The following is a 20,087-nucleotide window of genomic DNA, read 5'->3' on the forward strand; positions in this document are numbered from 1 at the left end:
AATGCTGCCACCTTGTGCTGTCTCAGGGAATCCCAGTCAGGAAACGCTCAAAATAATACTGCTTCCAAACCACCACCACTGATGCAAAAGAGGGAAGCTCACTTTCCCCGAATATACACACTACTGTGCACACTCTTGGGCTGGAAAACTGCATTGCAACCCCTGGAAAAGTGCAAAAGTTGAAGGATAGCTGCATTTCAGTTTGCATGTCATTTCAGAAAGTTCAAACCAGGTGGGTTCAAATCAAAATCCGTAGCAAATACCTCCCTACTGAATGTTTAGGGTTACAACCAGAATAAAGGGTCTCTCTTTCCATCCACCCCACTCTGTTTGAGTCAATCATCCTCCGGTTCAGCCCTTCCCAAACTCATCCCACCCACTCCACTCTTACCTTCTTCTCGAACTCCTCGCCTTGCTTCACTTCCCGGGGGTAGCCGTCAATCAGGTAACCCTTGGAGGTGTCTGCCTTGGCCACCATGGCGTCCCTCAGCATGTCCAGGACGGTGTCCTGTGAGCAGAGAAGGGAAATGCCATGAAGTTAACACCGCAGGAGCGCTCTGCAAACTGTGGGGGCCTGTGATCAGGAGAGGTGCCCCAGCGGTGGCTGGTACCCATTATGACTGGCAAAACAGGAGAGCAACAGCAGGTGGCGCCAGAGTCAATGGCCTCTGAGGTCCCTTCCAACTTTATGATTCTGTGATTCATTTCAGTTGCATACAGACTTCCTTTTAGTAAGAGGAGAGGACAAATGGGTTGGAGGGAACTCAAGTAAAAAAAAAGTGGCTTTATGCAAGTATTCTTTGAGGCAGCTCCCGTCATAAGGCATAGAGTCATTTGCAAGAGACTTTCTACTTCAACAGGTGGTAGAGCTGATATAAACACTGATATAGAGATCAATGAATTATTGACTGTTCTTTAAATGGTTGCTCAGCTACCTATAGCTCAAACCTGGAAGGTCTTACAAGACCTGTCCCTTGGTATTATGGTGTAAAAATGTTTTGCAATCAGCTACCACTGAGAAAATAACCCATAACTTAAAAGTGATAAATGGAACAGTAAAACTGGGCGAATTTTATGCAATAGGGTGGCCATTTATCACAAGCGCTCAAATTGGAGAACAGCCTTTACCACAGGTGTCATGAACTTTGAAGACGCCCAAACTCAGGACGAAAGGGGGAAACGTGCTAAGAGGAAGGCACATTTGGCAAACCCTCACCTTGATCAACTCCTGCCTGGAAACCTATGTCTTCACTGAGGAAGGATGTGTGGATCCAGAATTAGCCTCCACAGTCACTTTAAGACCATGTTCATGGAAGACAATCTTACTCAACTACGAGTGATCACCAAAGAAGAATACTGTAATGCACTCTACGTGGGGTTACCTTTGAAGGTGACTTGGAAACTATAACTAATCCAGAGTGTGGCAGCTAGACTGGTGACTGTGAGTGGCTACTGGAACCATATAACACCTGTCCTAAAGGATCTACACTGGCTCCCAGTAGATTTCTGAGCACAATTCAAAGTGTTGGTGCTGATCTCTAAAGCCCTTAAAGTCTTCGACCCTATATACCTGAAGGAATGTATACCATTATTCAGCCCAGACCCTGAGATCTAGCTCCAAGGGCTTTCTGGCAGTTCCCTCACTGCATTCTTGGTAGTGGCATCCGCCCTGTAGAACGCCCACCCATCAGATGTTGAGGAAATAAAGAACTACACAACTTTTAGAAGACATCTGAAAGCATCCCTGTACAGTGGTGCCCCGCAAGACAAATGCCTCGCAAGACGAAAAACCCGCTAGACGAAAGGGTTTTCCGTTTTTCGATGCGCTTCGCAAGACGAATTTCCCTATGGGCTTGCTTCGCAAAACGAAAAAGTCTTGCGAGTCTTGCGATTTTTTTCGCTCCCCCCTTTTTCTAAGCCGCTAAGCTGCTAATAGCCTTTTAGCCGCTAAACCGCTAAGCCTTTAATAGCCGCTAAACCGCTAATAGCGCTAATCGGGTTGCTTCGCAAGACGAAGAAACCGCTAGACGAAGAGACTCGCGGAATGGATTAATTTCATCTTGCGAGGCACCACTGTATTAGGAAGTGTTTAAAGTTTGATATTATATCATGTTTTTATATGTGTTGGAAGCTGCCCAGAGTGGCTGGGTAGGGCAAGGACTTTTGGATAATTTGTATGGATGAATAAAAATCAATTGTGTTACTGTATAACCTGATACCTGTTTTGGAGGTAGTGGTGGAGGCGAATGTTATGTTATGGGGAATGTTATGTTATGGGTTTGTTATTACATATGTATATATAACACAATAAAAACTATTTAATTGGAAAAGAAAGGTGACAGAGTGGTAGAGGGAAGATCTTAACTAGGTAGAAAAAAGAGGGAAATTGGGTATGTTTAGCCTGGTAAAGAGGAGACTGAGAAGAGATATGATAGCCATCTTCAAATATCTAATGCGCTGTCACATGGAAGATGAAGGAAGCTTGCTTTCTCCTGCTCTGGAGGGTAAGACCCAAACCAAGGGCTTCAAGTTTCAAGAAAGGAGATTGTGGGCTCTCCTTCTTTGGAGGTTTTTAAGCAGAGGGATGCTTTAGTGGAGATCACTGCAGAGGGCTGGAAGAGAACTTTGGTGTCCCTTCCAACTCTACAATTCTAAGAAGAGCATTGAAGGCAGGGCCCTGCCAGAACTAACCCCATTTATTCCCACCATAAACTCACCAGTGGGACTAACTCTCCCTTCTCCATGATGGCCGACAGTTTCTTCCCCCTGTCTGAGCCAGAGCTGACCTCTGCTCTCAGGAGGTCGCCAGTGGATAGGTGGGTGTAACCATACTTCTGAACAATCCTCTCGCACTGCGTCCCCTTTCCTGAGCCAGGCCCGCCTGCAACACAACACAAGACATTTCCGCCACAGAGTCTAGGAAGAGAAATGGCTTAAGGGAGGGGGTGGCAGATCATGAAACCTTCTCAGGCAGTGGCACCTGGTACCCACTGGGATGGATGAGGTGGAGGGAATGGCAGGTGCAGCCAGAGCCAAAGACAGGCAGAACCAACTAATTATATACCCCCCCATCCTCCTCCCTGCTTCTGTTTTTCCAGTCTTAAGTTCAGTTTCTCACATGGCCACATCAGTTTGCAAAAAAAAAAAAGAACCTCATGAAAATTCCTCAGTGTTATTGTGTGAATTTCCCCTCATAAACACATTTTTGTATGCACATTTTCAAAACAAACGCAATTTCGCAAAGCAGTTCCCCCTAGCATAATGCACATCTCTATGTTACTTTCATTAATATACGCAATTTAACGGACACTCCCCGCCCCCGCCCAGAATGTAAGTGCATTTTTGTAACACATTACTCGGCAGGAGAACTGCATTGCAAAACTTGGATAAGAATGAGTTTTAAACCTCTGCTGTGTTTTGTTTCATGGTGCTGTTTCTGAAAGCGTGGATCAGACAGGTTCACCTATAAATGCAAACTCCCCTACCCCTACTCCAACTGTGACTCCCTACTGGGGAGAGGTAGGCTGAGGATCCCTGGAAGGAGGGAAGCCTGAAGAGCTGGGGGGGGGGGGCACCAGGAAACCTCTGCCTCCTTACTATGTTTTCACTCTTCCTTGGGATTTTAACATGCCCCAGATCAGGGGTCAGCAAACCTTTACAGCAGGGGGGTGGCCCACTGTCCCTCAGATCTTGTGTGGAGCAGGAGTATATATTTTTTTTTGGGGGGGGGGGAGGAAATGAACAAATTCCTATGCCCCACAAATAACCCAGAGATGCATTTTAAATAAAAGCACACATTCTACTCATGTAAAAACACCAGGCAGGCCCCACAAATAACCCAGAGATACAAATTAAATAAAAGGACACATTCTACTCATGTAAAAATATGCTGATTCCCGGGCCAGATTTAGAAGGCGATTGGGCCAGATCCGGCCCGCGGGCCTTAATTTGCCTACCCGTGCCCCAGATCCTTCCTTAACATACCCCAGCCAACCCTTCAGTGGTAAGTTCCTCACTTTTATTAATGTTCCTGTTCCTGTTTGTTTGGAAATCTATGAGCTGGATGAGAGAGATCTATTTCTGCATCAGACTGACCAGCAACTTCTCCTATACTTACCAACTACAAAGATGATCTTGTGGTTTTTCAATTTTTCTGGGAGGGGAAAAGAAGGAACAAGACAACGTTAAGCTCTGGGAAGGAAGCACTTGTGGACGTTTACCAGATGCCCGCCCAGGGAGAGATATTCAGCAGAAAGCAAGCGCTGATACACACACACACACACACACACACACACACACACACACACACACGCTATTGCTGCTGCTCTCCACCCCAGCCCCTTGCCAAATGGAAGGCATTCAGCCTCTGCTTTTGGGCAATGTGAACAGAAGCCAGCTTTCAAAGGATTTCAGACAAGCCCTGAGGCCGTCAGATGCAAAGATTGCTGCCTTCCCTCCCAGGATTACCTTTGCCAGCTTTAACTATGGGATCTTCTACACAGGAGCACTGGGCACCCATCTTCCCTCCAACACTGGTAGCTCCTTTTTGCTGCTTTGATTCCCGCCCTGTCCTTCCTCCTTGTTCCCGCCCCCCAGAAAGCCTCTCTTTTCCTGCTTAGTACATTTTTTGTCCATGAGCCTCTGGGCACCCTGCCCTCCACAGCTGGGGCTGGGCTGGGCTTAGGCTGGGCTTTTTAGGGAGGCCTTGTGGCTCAGAGTCCAACACAGGTTGCCATGGAGACTGTTGCTAAGGGCCAGTAGATGCCAGAGCTCAATTGTTTCATGCAGCATCTGCAAGGGGCCAAGAATCCAATACGGGTGGAGGATTCCAGATGTGCTCCTTTTTGCAAACAGAGCCTGGATCCAGACCAGGAGGACCCAGAGTCATCGAATCATAGAGTCATAGGATCATAGAGTTCGAAGGGACCTCATGCACTGCTCCATGTTAGTGTAAGATGATCTGTTGCTTTGAGGGCCTCTCCTCAGCACAATTCAAACTTGACTCTTGAGAGAAGCTGGAGGAATCTTGAACTGTTTTGAAAAATTTATCAGATGTATTCCAGTTACAGGAAGAGGAAGCAACTTGAGGTGAGGCAAAATAAAATCCAGAAATATGGGGAGACGGTATTCTTTATAGTCTAAACTCCCAGCAGCACTAGCTGTGGGAAGCCTGATTTTTGGGGGGTAGAAGGAAACAGAACTTCTACAACAGAAACCAACACAAGAAGGACCCGTTACATTCACAGCTCGCTAAAGTGCCAGTTACAGTGGACAGTCTTAAAATCTGAATATACTGTAATTTAAATCTAAAAATAAAACAATCTATTCACTATGAATCTTTTTCAACTCCAATCTGCACTCAGAATCCAAGAGAGGCTCTTGCTAAAATTAGTAATAATGTAAGATGGTATGAGACTGAGCAAAGAGAGCTGGGGAAACTCCCCCTCAAGGACAGGTTTCGATGGTTAGGGGCTTGCTTGCGTGCTTGTTTGTTTTGTTGCATTTACATCCCTCCTTTCCTCCAAGGAGCTCCAGGTGGCATACAACGTTCTAATTTCATCTCACAACGACCTGGCAAGGTAGGATAGGTTGAGAGCAAGTGACTGGCCCAAGGCGACCCAGTGAGCGGGGATTTGAACCCAGGTCTCCCGGGTCCTAGTCATACCTGCTATACCACACTAGTAAGGGTGAGGCATGATAGAGCCATACAGAATTGCTCGTGGTGCAGAGCTTCTTCTCCGACTCTCATAATGCCAGAACCCTGTGAAGTCAACTCATTGAAGCTGAAAGGTGGGTGATACAGGCCTCCTTCCATCATTACAGAATCGTAGGGGTGGAAGGGAACACCAAGGGTCATCTAGTCTAACCCTCTGCAATGCAGGAGGCAGCATGCTTCTGAAAACCAGTTTTCTGGGGAACCAGAGCAAGAATAGGGCTTCCCAGATGCATCTGGCTGTCTGCCGTGGAAAACAAGATGCTGCTCTGATGTTCTAATTTTTATGCTGTCTTTCCTCCAAAGAATTCAGGGCTGTGTACATGGTTTTTCCTCTGTCCTCCTAGTGTATCCTCACAACAGCCCTGTGTGGTAGGTCCAGACTAAGAGAGAATGACTAGCCTCTGTGAGTTTTTTTTGGCTCAGTGGGGATTTGAACTTGCGTCTCTGTAGCCCTAAAGCCCAGAATATCCACGATGTCACGCTGGATGTAGCCAATGCTATTTTTCCTAGAAAAAGAGGTGCCAGAACTCACCACAAACACCTCCCTTGTTCTCTTAGAATGACAATGGTGCTCACTGAGAGGTGCTGGAACTGAGTTCCCCTGAGTTGCTGCTGGGAAAAAAGCCCCTTTAAAAGGGTAACCTTGCCCGCAGACTGACCCCAACTCCTTACTTAAAATGCATTGGTGCAGAGGATATTTTTTGCTCACATACACCCTTTTTAGGGCTGGAGCAGGAGGAGTGAGAACTCCTGAGCCCAGTCCTTTCGTAAGCCCCAGGTCTCAGATGCGAAGTAAGAATGAAAAAGAGTGCTTCAGGAGAATTTTCTCTCACAACTGAAGGACAATTTCATGACTGCACTTACCCAGCCATGGGCATAATCAAGTAAATAAAATAAAAATACTTAACTAAAAGTAGAAATTGTAGAAAGATTTTGACTAATTTTTCTGAGCACTTGGGGTCAAAAGAAAGTAATTTAAAACAACTGATGTTGAGACATTTCATTCCAAAACTGTTAGATTGAGCCAGACAGAGGATGATGACAGGGGGTATCCTGCCCCAACCCCAATAAATCCTGGTTATGCCCATGTACCCAGCTGTTAATTTCCACGTTACAAAAATGTGGAGTCATCAAGGTTCAGGAATCTGTTCTTTTTATCATCATCTGTTCATATTTTCTGTGCTTTTTTAATAATAAAAAAATGCATGTGGAATTGTGGGAATGGTATTATTTCTAGTCTGCAGCTCTTGCTGGCATCAACAGTGTCCAACCTGCTGCCTGAGCTGGATGTACAAATCTGCCTCCATGCACAGAATTAAGTCTGGATTTGTGTTTTAGAAGCACAACACTTCAATAGTGTTGGCATTTGGGGCACTAGGCCACAAATCCACAGCAGGATGGGATTTTGCATGTCCCTTGCTGGGCTTCAGCCAAATTTCAAACTACTGAAAGTTTAATTTGAATTTAATTTAATTTATTCCTTTATATGGCATCCTTCCTCCTGAAGGAACCTATGGCAGCAATAACAATATAATGAAGAACTTTCTAGAAACACTTAAGAAACAACCACATTCCCTCAAGCCAATGATTTCAGAGTACAGGAATTGTTTTATATTCCTTCTGGAATTCAGTAATGGTTTTTTTGTCAGGGTGCAGGCAGTTTCACCCCCATCTCTTGCATTTTAGAGCAGTGGTGGAGAACCTCAGACTCAGGGCAAATTGTGGCCCTCCGGGCTTCCTTATCTGGCCCTTAGAACTTCTCAGGCCACGTCCTTCACTGGCTCTACTTTTGCCTGCCTGGGAGGTGTCCCAAATCTCTGATTGTGCCCATTCCCTGCCGGGACAGAAGTTAGAGAAGGGGGTGGGGTGGGGGAGTCTAGAAACTAGACTCTGGCCCCGCCCACTGTTTGCACGTGGCCCCTGGAAGGTTGCACTGGATGGGTGAAAACCTAACGACAGCGAAGGCAGCAGAGCTAAAAATAAAAAGGGTGGGTTTTGGAGCAGTCCACAGCTCAGGGCATCATCAGCAAGCGGCAGGGTGAGGTCTCCTTTAATTACAGCTTTCTAGAATTACAACTGCCTACTTGGGGACATGTGTGGCTTGGGGAAATCTTTTGATGTGCCTGAACCAGAGATGTTTATGTTCTGGTTTCCGTACTGCGGACCAACCTAAAATGCAGAAGGGGTGTTCCAAGGAAAGCCACGTTTGCGGCTAAGAAAGGACAAAGTTGTCTGATTATCATGGTCTGTTGTAGATTATGGGCATGCTGATCCCCATGGGCCAGTCATTCCCAGTGCAGGATAGTGCCCCTTGGGACTGGTGGGGTGGAAGGCAGGGAAACCAACAGTAGGTGGTGCCAGAGGCAATGGCAAGCAGAGCCCACTAGTTCTAATTTTGCTCCCATCCCCCTCCCTGTTGAGATATACAAAGGAAACACTAATGGGGAAGAGGTCAGTGAGCGCCACCCCCTGGACCAGTTGCAAAAAGGAAGATGAGCAGCTGAGGGCCAGCTGAGTTCAATGGGGCAGGGGCCTTCTTGTCCCAACAGACCACCCCCCGCTGACCTTACTCCTCCTCTAGCACAAGAGGAAGAAATAAACAAGGCAATTTACCAGCCATGCTTTGCTTGTCCCTAATGAGCTAGGATTTACGAGCCAGTGGCAAACCATAGTTTTAAGGCATGCTAGCAGCACTGGGTTGTCAGGGAGGAGCAAACCTTGATGCTGCGTTTCGACATTGTGGGAAGCCAAACTTAACTTTGGCTTCTTGTGTTGCTTCTCTGACATGTAGCAGAGGAAAAGCACACTAGGTGTGGTTGGGCAGCCGAGACCAGCACACCAGCAACCAGCAGCCCTTGCTTATCATGACATGTGGACATGGCTGGTAGTGGCTGCAGCTCAGAACAGAGCAGCTGCTTTTCCTATGGAGGGTCCTCAGTATAATCTCTGTTTAAGGGGATCTCAGATGCAAAGGCCAGGAGAGAGCCTCTGCCCAAGAACTATAGAGAAACTTTCAGACGTGTGAGCCTCCTTCTGAAGTGGCAAAGCCCAGACACAGGCTGACCACCTCAGGAAAACCAGTCAGGCCCACACTTTCTGGGCACAGGACAAGTGCAAGTCTGGGTGAGACACTGCTCTCCCCTTATCCCATGTGGTTTAGCCTTTGCCCTTCTGCTTCCCCTCAGGAAACCTGCTCCTTAGTGCTAAATCAAAGCAAATGTCAATCTGGAGAAAACCCGATAGACATTTGTTCCAATTCTGTAGTAAAGATTGAGTTTTCCTGGGGGAAAGCGGTGGGGAAAGCAGAACTGTGGATGAGCCCTAAGTTTGTGCAGTGAACTCACTTTTGTCAGCAAACCAGGTTCCCATTCATTCATTCATTAAAAAACAGAGGTGGGCTAATACAGCCAATTGTATTTGAAGACATGACAAAGGCATCCAAAAACAATGTTACTCTCAGCCTACATGGTGCAGATCAGATGGCTGAGCTTGCAGAGACTAAGGCAGCGGTGGAGCAATCTGGCAGGCACAGACACCCCCAAGGCTGGTTGTACGAAAGAAGGCAGGCAGGCAGGTGGAGGCTGGCCGAGGGCAAGCTGAGATGATTAGGGTGATGCCCCTTTCGCCTTGATGCACCAGCCTCCACTGACACTCATGTAATGCAGCTAGAGCAATGCTGCAAGGCACGCACCTACTGGCAAGATGGAATACAGTGTATTTGGACCGTCAAAATGTGTCCTAACACTATTCAAATGACATGTAAGGCCAATCAGAAGGCGTGAGAGTCGACCCCAGGTTTGAGAGGATCCCACGGCAAAGGGACCCCTCTGGGGGGGGGCACCAGGGCTGGCTGGCTTATGGGGGGCAGAGTGTGGTAGCAGTGCAGTCCAAAATGCCACCATTGGATTCCTGACAGTGCCTCTGATTTAACATCGCAATGGGATGTTGTGCAAAATTTGCATCACAGCTCTTGGTCACCTGTGCTGTTTGCGGGTACCATGAAAGATGGGGTGGGCAGAACAGGTGTTGATGGGCTCCACTGCAGACCTGAAGCTGAGTCAGGCCAAAGGGGTCTCATGTAGTCCAACATCCTGTTCTTACAGGGCCCATCCAGATCCCCCTTCTGGGAAGCATTCAAGCAGCAACTCAAGTGCAATAGCATCCTCTCCACTTGTGATTCCCAGAAATTGGTGTTCAGAAGCTTCCTGCCTCCAACAGTGGAGGGAGAAAAAAGCTACCATGGCTAGTTGCCATTGCTAGCCTTATCCTCCATGAATTGCTCTAACCCCATCCGAGTTTTGCAGCCATTGCTACATCATAGTTCATGCACTGCTTCCTTCTGTTTGTCCTGAAGAGCCCAACATTCAACTTCACTGGTTGGCCCTGAGTCCTAGCATTGTGAGAAATGCAGAATCTTATGCACCTCTATCACGCCTCTCTTGCCTCAATCAAGCTGCAGTCCTCGTTCCTCAGTTGTTCTTCTTACTCTCCTCTCAAACCCCTTTCTAAAACCAAGTTGGTGGACATAACGTCTTGTAGCTGGACAGAGAGGGAGGTTGGATAAGAAGACCTGAAGGATAATAATAGAGCCCACTGGATCAGGCCCGTGGCCCACCTAGTTCGGAACCCTACTATCAGAGTGGCCAACAATGGGAAGTCCCCCAAAAAGGACCTGAACACAAGAGCACTCCTCCGCAGTTGCAATTGCCAGCAACTGGTATTCAGAGACCTAAACTCAGAGACCTATCCCTCAATTCCAGTTTGTGTGGGCTGGTCTGTGAATTGGGCCGAAAGAGCAATAAGGCAGACCAAGTCAGGGAAAGAGCAAGAGGATTCACTTACCAGCTGCCATCCTGAAAAATTCTTGGACAAAGAGTTCTTCTGCCTGGAATTAAAAAATTAAAATTAAAAAAGACAACAACAGCAAAGGGCTCAGTTAGGCTGAAGGCTGCAGAGCTTGGCAAAGGCCACCCCAAAAGCACTTGGTTGAGATCCTTGAGGAAGCTTCAGTCTCCTCTTTCGCAACTGAGGGGAGCAAAATTTCAGTCAGCTCCCAGCTCGGCCTAGACTGCAAAACATAAAGATGCTGCTGCTTTGCTTCTTAACCTTTTCCCTTACTGAGCAACCTCCTTCACTCTTTCTCTGTTCTCCTGCGAGATAAATGGAGGGGAGGGAGGGAGAGAAGAAAGTACCACATCAACAGCATAGGTGGCTGGGCAGGGGAACCTTTTTCATCCCAAGGGCCACACTTCTTTCTAGGCAACCTTCCGGAGGCCATGTGCCAGTGGTTGGCAAGGCCAGAGGCAAAATGGGCAGAGCAATTGATATCAATTTTACTTTTGCACATAGGTTGGTTTCTCCACCCATCCATGCCTCCCTCCCTGTCCTCCTTCCAGAGGCATGACTGGAGTACGAAGACACCTTCCAGCGAGGTATGGCTGCTCCCAACGCTAAGCAGGGTCAGTGAGAGGTGTGGCTGGTAGAGCCAGGGGATGCGATCTGGAAGAGTTACGAGGGCCAGAAGTGAGGCCTGAAGGACCACATTCATCCTTTGGGCCTGAGGTTCCTCACCCCTGTGGTGGGGGAAGAAGCTGTCCTATTACAGATTGCCTGCACAAACACACTCATGGGACTTGGTGCGTCAACCCAAATAACCATTTGCTGACTCTGCTTCAGATGAGAGGCAAGAGCTGGAGAATATGGTTGATGCCCCAGAGGTTCTTCCCGTAACCCACAGCATTTCTCAAACTTGGGTCTCCAGCTGCTGTTGGACTACAACCCCCATCATCCTTACTTAGCAGGACCCAGTGGTCAGGGATGATGGGAGTTGTAGTCCAACAACAGCTGGAGACCTAAGTTTGAGAAACACTGCTCCGACACTTGCCATCTTCCACCCCACCAAAGATCCAGGACTAGAGATCCTAGCCTAGGACATGTGCAGACTTCCTGCCTCAGAGGAGCAAACCCAAAGCGGCATGTCTCCAACAACGGTGGCCAGCTTTGCAAGGCAAACAGGCAAGATACCCACTGGTCTGGTTGCAGCTTCTGAGAGAACACAACAGCCCTACACAAACATATCTAGGAGAAGCAGGGAAGGGGAAACGGTTGAACCACAATGGGGATTGCAGATGCCTTAGGATGGAGTTCCCATGGCAACAATTACCTGGCGGCGGAGCTGCCACCGTCAGTCGCCAGGAGACGGAGAGCAAAGCAGAGCCAGCCAGCCAGAGTAGATAAAGGCAGACATTCAGTTCCACAGGTGGAAAGCAGAAAGAGACAGAAAGCAAGGCGACATAAGAAAGGAGCAGGGAACATTTTGTTCCGCTGTTGGTGAAAGTTGGAGCATAACAACATCTGGAGGGCCACGGGTTAGCTGCCCCTGGAGTAGAACATGCTGGGCTGGGTGGACAAATAGTTTGACCTGCTGTGAAGCAGTTTCCCAGGTAACTGGTATCAAGTTCAAACCCTTAGCATCTTTATTTAATAGGCTCTGAGGCTGAGGGAGTGGGAAAGACCAATGCCGAAGAAAGGTGCGAGGAACTTGTGGCTCTCCAGCCATTGTTGGGCTCCGAACTCCCATGAGCCCTGGGCAACATGGCAGGGATGATGGGGGCTATAGTCTGACACCAGAAGGAGCACAGGGTCCTCACTCCTGGTAATACCATGGAGAGTGGCTGCCAATCAAGTCCTAACCTCTAAAACAGCATGTGCATAAACAGGGATGGGGACTTGTGGCTGGACCACAACTCCATCTCTGACCATTGGCCATGTTGGATAGGGTTGATTAACTTTGTAGTCCAAAAGAATCTTTGGAGGGCATGGGGGGGCGTTTTTGTTTTTGTTTTGGGGGTGTGTGTGTATTGGACTTAAGACCTGGACAGACTCCGTTCCAAATCCCCATGAAGCTCACTGGAAGACTTTGCCTCAATTGTCACCCCCCCAGCCTACCCTACCCTACAAGGCTACTGTAACATAGCTGTCAACTTTTCCCTTTTCTTGCTAGGAATCCTATTCAGAATAAGGGTATTTCCCTTAAAAAATGGGAAACGTTGACAGCTATGTACTGTAATGACAAAATAAAAATAAAAACGTGTGTGGTGGGGGCTGCTCTGAGCTCTTTGGAGAAAAAGCTGGGATCCGTTACTGTGGTGTCTCTTAACCTGAAGCCTTGCTGCGGTTGCCTTGGAGAGCAGCTGCAATTGCTTCATATTTAATGGAGGGAGGACAGCTTGGATTACACCACTAGCTCAAGTCCCCAGGACCATGAATGCCTCCCCTCCAACAGATGAAAATAGAGACACATACCACAAAGCACTGCCAAAAACCTCCCCGGCTCCCACACCAGCGGTGTTGAATCCTTTTTTGGCACATGGCAGGGGCAGGATGCTCAGGGCCAACAGGACCCCTGCACTAGGCCAACCCTCGCCGCCAACGCTTCTGGGCACAGGTGCATGGGGGCCAGAGGGCGCACGGAGCGCATGTACCAGCTCAGCCCTGGCCACCGGAGCCAAATGGGACTGCACTGCGCCTCTGCCCATCCATGCATGGAGGAGTATGCCCAGTCAATGTGGCCCTGGGCAGGCAAATCCCCACCCCCAACACTGACCAGGCGGCCATTCAGCAAGGGGGTCAGCGACGTGAAGGCCAGGCCAGCCAGGCCAGGCTCTGGGGCTCACAGGACGGAACAGGGATAATTGTGTGGGGGTACCCGGCTCATGCCCCCTAAAAACCATGCACCCAGAGCTACGCCCACTTGTCGTCCCCCCCCCTACGTCCCTGCCCCCACACTTCTGTTCTTTTTTAATTAAGAAACTTTCTGGTGCAAAAGTATAAACAGAAAACAGCATCGCATTTCCCCCTCTTTTGTTACAAAGGGTAGATCAACACTGCAAGGGTGCTGGGAGCTATAACTCTGTGAGGGGAAAACTACTGTCCCCATGATTCTTTGGGGCAGTCATGGGCTTTAAATGTGCTCTGCATGTGGTTAAAACATGTGGTTTGCATCTGCCCTTTTGAAGACAGCAAGAGAATACCCTTTCCCAATTCTTTTCTGCTGACATCAACAAACGCAAATTATAATGCTGGCTCCACAAGTCCGAACCTAGACATTAACCCCAACAATTTCTATTTGTGGTCTTTGCCCACTGTCACTATTTTGAGGAGGGGGAGCTCATTGTATTCTATCTGCCCTCCCCCGCATGGAATAAGAAATAAAGATACAGCCTAATACATTTCTGGTTTGGTTAGCCCCTTTGATCACACATTTTTGATAGGGAAGATTTTCTGCTGCATTCCAAAGCTCCCTGCACCAACAATCTATGGAAAATGGACACAGCACTTGCAATTTGGTGCAGTAACAAGTCTAGCTGCAACCAGCAGGCTCTTTTGACCCCACGTGTGTGTTGTCTTCCCAAAACATGAAGGAGCGTCTCCACCCCCATCGTTCTGCCCGGACACTGAGGTCCACTGCTGAGGACCTTCTGGTGGTTCCCTCGCTGCAAGAAGCCAAGTTACAGGGAACCAGGCAGAGGGCCTTCTCGGTAGTGGCACCTGCCCTGATGAACACCCTCCCACCAGATGTCAAAGAGAAAAACAACTACCAGAATTTTAGAAGACATCTGAAGGCAGTCCTGTTTAGGGAAGCTTTTAATGTTAATAGACTATTGTATTTTAATATTCTGTTGGAAGCCACCCAGAGTGGCTGGGGAAACCCAGCCAGATGGGCGGGGTATAAATAATAAATTATTATTATTATTATTATTATTATTATTATTATTATTATTATTATTATTATTATTAAAAGCAAATATTTGTTTTGCACTTCTCACCATCATTTGCCTATTTGCAAGGGTTACTTCATTTGGCCCATGAGGCCATTTCCCCCAAGCCACTCTCACCTGCCCTATAACTGGCATCATACATGACATCAGGGGTAGCAGGTAGGGCAGGTAAATATGCAGTTTGAAAGTAATTACCTGGGCACTTAGGCCTCACCCAACTTCCTTTTGTGCTGTGTTTCTAAGCACACATCTGTGCTGTAAAGCACTGCGTCAGAGTGCTCCCCTGCCCCACGGCGCTTTCCCCATGGAAACCCATTCTTTACCGTTGAACTGGAACAAGCAGCAATCCACAGAAAATCCAAATTGTCACTTGTTCTGATTCACTGTTAAAGAGCAGGTTTTCATGGAGGAAATGCAAGGGAAAAGAAGAAGAGCTCATGGACACAGTGCTTTACAGTGTGGACCTGTGCCCAGAAAGGAGGAAAGCTAAGTGTAGACAAGCCTTTAACAGCATTCCTGATTGTTCCTTAGCATGCTGTATTTGTCACTTTTTAAAATTTGGTGCTGGGATTGGTTCCATTCAGGAGCTCCTGAATGGAGTTTCCAAGTGGAGTTCATCCCTGCCTAAAATGCAGTTCACGGTTGGTGGCAATGAGCTGATCGCCACTGACGGCACACTCCTTTTCTGCTCCACCCCACACAATTCACTGTTTTAATGTCTATATTCAGAGCACAAGAAAAGCCTTCTGAATCAAGTCCAGGGCCTGATACTCAAACACCCTGTTCCCAAAGTGGCCAACCAGATGCTACAAGGTGAACCCCAATAGCAGGACCTGAACACAACAGCATACCCATCAACTGCCCCGGAAAAACCGGGACTTCCCATTTTTCCCCAGGTGAGCAAGGCAGCCATTTTGGGTGCCCTGCTTTCACATGATTTCTGGCCAAGATCTCACCCCCCCAAAAAAAGTAGGAATTTGGGGGTCTCGTTCACTGCCCCAAAATGTGTGTTTTTGGGTGCCATTACTTTTTTCACATCTGTGATTTTATGCGGGTCTTGTGCATCACACAGGATTTCAGACCTGGAAGATGATGTCGCAGATTTGGGCAGCATCACATTGGAGGTTATGCAACAGCGCTCTCCAACAGTGGAGGCAGAACACAACAATTATGGCTGGTAGCCACTGATAGTCTTTATTCCCATATGAGAATTCCTCTGTTGTTTAGTTGTGTCCGGCTCTTCGTGACCCCATGGACCAGAGCACGCCAGGCCCTCCTGTCTTCCACTGCCTCCCGCAGTTTGGTCAAACTCATGCTGGTAGCTTTGAGAACACTGTCCAACCATCTCGTCCTCTGTCATCCCCTTCCCCTTGTGCCCTCCATCTTTCCCAACATCAGGGTCTTTTCCAGGGAGTCTTAGAATTCCTCTAATCTGCTTCTAATGCCATTCTAGTTGGTGGTCATAGTGAATCTTGTGGGAGTGAATTCCATAGTTAAACTAGGCACCCTAAGAATAATTTTTCTTCTTTTTCCCTGTCCTGAATCTTCCGCCAACATTATAGCTTCATTATTTGTCCACAGGTTCTAATATTACGAGGGAGGGAGAAAAATGTATCCCAATCTACTTTCTCCAAACCACACATAATTTTATACACAACTGTCGCATGTGCCCAATGTTGGGGGCAAGGGACAAAACCCTGAGGAACAGCAAAAGCTAGCAACTCATGCCAAGATTCCCCCACCCTTTTAATAAGGCATCCCAGTGATTAACAAGATTAAAGTTTGGCAACTCTAGCATTAGATAGGAGCCAAAGGGTAAGTATGTTTCTGAGCACAATTCAAAGTGTTGGTGCTGACCTTTAAAGCACTAAACGGCCACAGTCCAGTATACCTGAAGGAGTGTCTCCACCCCCATAGTTCTGCCCAGTCACTGAGGTCCAGCGCTGAGGGCCTTCTGGCGGTTCCCTCACTGCGAGAAGCCACATTATAAGGAACCAGGCAGAGGGCCTTCTCGGTACTGGCACCCGCCCTGTGGAACGCCCTCCCACCAGATGTCAAAGAGAAGAACAACTACCAGACTTTTAGAAGACATCTGAAGGCAGCCCTGTTTAGGGAAGCTTTTAATGTTTAATAGGTTATTGTATTTTAATATTCTGTTGGAAGCCACCCAGAGTGGCTGGGGAAACCCAGCCGGATGGGCAGGGTATAAATAATAAATTATTATTATTATTATTATTATTATTATTATTATTATTATTATTATTATTAGGCATCATTCACAGTCCCTTCTCCCTCTCTGTCTTCCTGTATTCCAGGGATACACTTTATGATTTGGAGAACAAATACCTCATGCAGCAACAAAAATTCAAACTCCTGTCTCTAAAAAGCACTGACAATGCCTTCCTGCTAAGGCTCTGCTGTCTTATTAGCTTGTCTCTGTTTTGTTTGCATTCAGGGTAAGACATGGGATTTGAAAACTGGAATTAAATAGCAGCTTCAGGCACTGATTCCCACTGGGGAAATGGTACGATGGGGGCGGTGATTCAAATGTCTCTCCCCCCCAGGGATTAAAATATGTACTCTCTTTCATACAAACAGTGTTTATGAAGCATAAGCCAGAGTGCTCCAGGAGCCCTGTTGTACCCAGCCTCCCGAAAAAACCCTACTGTCTAGGAAGTCTGACTTCAGTCCCTAGCTCTGCAAGTCACTAATATTTCTGGCCTCAGTCCTCTATCTGTAAAATGGGAATGCCCTGAGGAGGAACACTATACAATAGATAGTTTTGCTGGCAAACACGTGGCCACACCTCATTCCTGCACCAAAGTAACAGCCTTGCTTTTGGGAAGAGTCCCAAAGGAGCAGGCACTGAAAATAGACCTGTGGTTCTTTGCAAAGATCACTGCAACCCACCTCACTGGTCTGACTGAAGAGGGAAGGAGTGGGGTCCAGTTACACTCCGCAACAGACACACCTAATAAGGCCAGATGACCTTGAGGTTTTGCTGGCTTCAGAGTTCTAAGTATGGGGCACCCATAATAAATCTCAGAGGGGTCGCATCCTTGCGATGATGGAGAAGACACACTGGTATTGTACAGCAAAGTGGAGGTTTTTCTAAAGTTAAAAATGACCTGTGCATATGGATGGATGGATCTGTCTATATCTGTCCCATGTCAATTTTGCATGTGCTCATTCACAATGTGTTCAGTCTCATTTCCACATTAAAAAAAATGAATGGAAAAGCATATCTAAATATGTTATTTAACTAAGTAACCTCCTCTCCACTGATAGCAGGGCAGGAAAAAGAACACCACAAATTATAAACAACACACCATATGTGTGAGGGGTGTGTGTGTGTGTGTGTGTGTGTGTGTGTGTGTGTGTGTATCAATCACACACAGAGACACAGACACTGTCAAATAAACGAAGAAACTATAAGCAACAAAGGGAAAGACAATAATCTGACAGTAATCAACACAAAACACATTTATAAATACATGGGGCAGCACGCCTGTTCACTTCACTCACCAATTTCTCTCCACATTCTCTCTAGGGAATTACTCTCCCTAGAGCACCCCTTCCCACCCCATGAGGTTGATATTGAATGAAGTGTCAGCTTCTGGACATGAAAGCTCAATAAACCCGACGTGATTAAATGGCCACAGTTAAATTGAGCATATTCCATGAATTTGCCTAATTCGCCTTCAAAGCCATGTTTAACCGCATTTAAACACACACCTGCAGAGTCATTTGGAACATCCTCCACCTCTATTATCCAGGGTTGCCAATGTAGTGCCCTCCATAAGTTGATGGGACTACAACTCCCATCTTTCCACATTGGCTACCCCTGCTGTGCACACTACTAGCAAACTTATTGTCCAAGTGTCAGCCCACCTGCTTGTTCATCTACCCAACAGTAGGGTAGTGTGGCATCAGATGATCAGAACCACAAGCACAGAACCTTCCCATCGGCTGGTTCTTTTTAACTGGGAAGGAACCTGAGACCCTTTGCCTACACAGCTCTGTAACTGAGTTATGGGCCAACCGCATCTTGGTAAACCTTACAAGGTAGCTATGAACCATTATTCCCATAATTGCATGGAGACCATCTCCATGGTGAGGAACGGGAACTCTGCCTATCCTCAGAAGTGTGCTTGACTTTGTTATAAGCACCCACCGCTAACCCAATGGTAGATTCAGAATAGCACTCTGATATTGTATATTATATAATATAACATATGCTTGGTAATATCCACAAATTGGCTCGCAGGGGGTTAGATTTGTCAGATGCAATTGCCTTGCACAAGCTGATGTTCTTCAGATATTTTGTCCTACAACACCTTTACACAGAATTATAGTTGGAAGAGACCATGAGGTTCCCTGCATTGAGTAAATCTTTTGCCCGAAGTGGGTCTTTGAACCCACAACCTTGGGAATAAGAGTCTCATGCTCTACCAACTGAGCTATCCCCAGCATCATACAACCATGCTGGCTGGAGTTGACAGTCAGACTCCAAAATGTATGTCACCTCAAAATTTCCATAAAAACTGAGACCTCTAAATGGCCCTTCCTAAAAAAAACCCCAAAAACATAGGGGGCTTGCAAGTGCCTTAGAGTACTTTGCAGTGCCTTGATTCACATGCCTTCCAAATCCCCACAATGGCTACCATCAGGTGAGCTGGAAAGCTGTTATTTGGGACACATGCTCCAAGACACCTTGATGACTAGAGGAGTCTAACAACTGACACCTAATGTTCAAAGCTTACATCAGGGATGAGGAGCCTCAAGCATGGGGGGGGGGGGAGAGGCAAATTTAGCCTTCCAGGCCGCAGTATTTGGCCCTTAGGACTCCAGCCAAGCCATGCCCCCACCCCAGCGGCTACATTCCTCACAGGTCCTGCTCTGCACCTTCCCTAAGTGTTTTTGATTAGTTGCAATATGTCCTTGAACGCTGACGGTGCCTCTTGCCTGCCAGGGTGGTGATGCCCATCTTTGGATGTGCGTACAAACACCTGACTTTGGAGTGGGTGGAGCACAGCCTACAGTGCAAAGTTTAAGAGTCAGTGGCGTAGCGTGGGGGGTGCAGGGGGGGCCGGCCGCACCGGGCGCAACATCTGGGGGTTAGGGTTAGGGGGCGCAAATCCACAGGTTAGGGGGCGCAAATTACTTGCCTTGCCCCGGGTGCTGACAACCCACGCTACGCCACTGTTAAGAGTCATACTGGTTGCTCCACCCACTTTGGCTTTGGTCCCGCCCACAAGGGGATGATGCCCTTAGGCTTCAAAAGAGCCAGATCATCTTAGACTGGCTCAGGGGTGCCAATGTTGAACAAAATATTTGGGGTGGGGGGGAAGCCCAGCCCTGTATAATCTATCACATGATGTGTTGTACGCATGCCATTTGAATGGCAATACCCATCGACTTTGGAGGGCCCCGGCCCCCTCAAATATTTTAGGGGGTGGGGACAAAGCCCTCTCGGCCCCTGGGAGTTGACTCCTATGGGCTGGCTAGAGTGGGCCAGCCCACCACTGAACAAAATGCTGTGGCAAGGAAGTTCTTCCTTGATTCATGCACTTAAATCAGCCTTGGGTGGA

The 20,087-nt window shown here is 47.5% G+C and overlaps 1 protein-coding gene across 3 annotated transcripts in view; it reads right to left on the reverse strand.

The window, feature by feature from the left end:
- The window catches only part of AK1 (adenylate kinase 1), a 56,735-nt gene that overhangs the window by 11,387 nt on the left and 25,261 nt on the right, over positions 1-20,087 (reverse strand). For 2 of the 3 annotated variants that reach the window (XM_081179771.1, XM_081179773.1), the window contains 4 exons: positions 10,559-10,601; positions 4,118-4,153; positions 2,718-2,881; positions 392-508 (listed from right to left, as the gene is read on the reverse strand). In XM_081179771.1, the coding sequence (XP_081035897.1) occupies positions 392-508; positions 2,718-2,881; positions 4,118-4,153; positions 10,559-10,601 (360 nt within the window). Of the gene's footprint in view, positions 1-391; positions 509-2,717; positions 2,882-4,117; positions 4,154-4,467; positions 4,679-10,558; positions 10,602-20,087 lie in introns of those variants that run through there. The other variant, XM_081179772.1, reaches the window with a different exon arrangement.

This window comes from Podarcis bocagei (genome assembly GCF_964188305.1).
Source record: "Podarcis bocagei genome assembly, chromosome: Z".
In the NCBI taxonomy this organism is placed as follows: domain Eukaryota; kingdom Metazoa; phylum Chordata; class Lepidosauria; order Squamata; family Lacertidae; genus Podarcis; species Podarcis bocagei.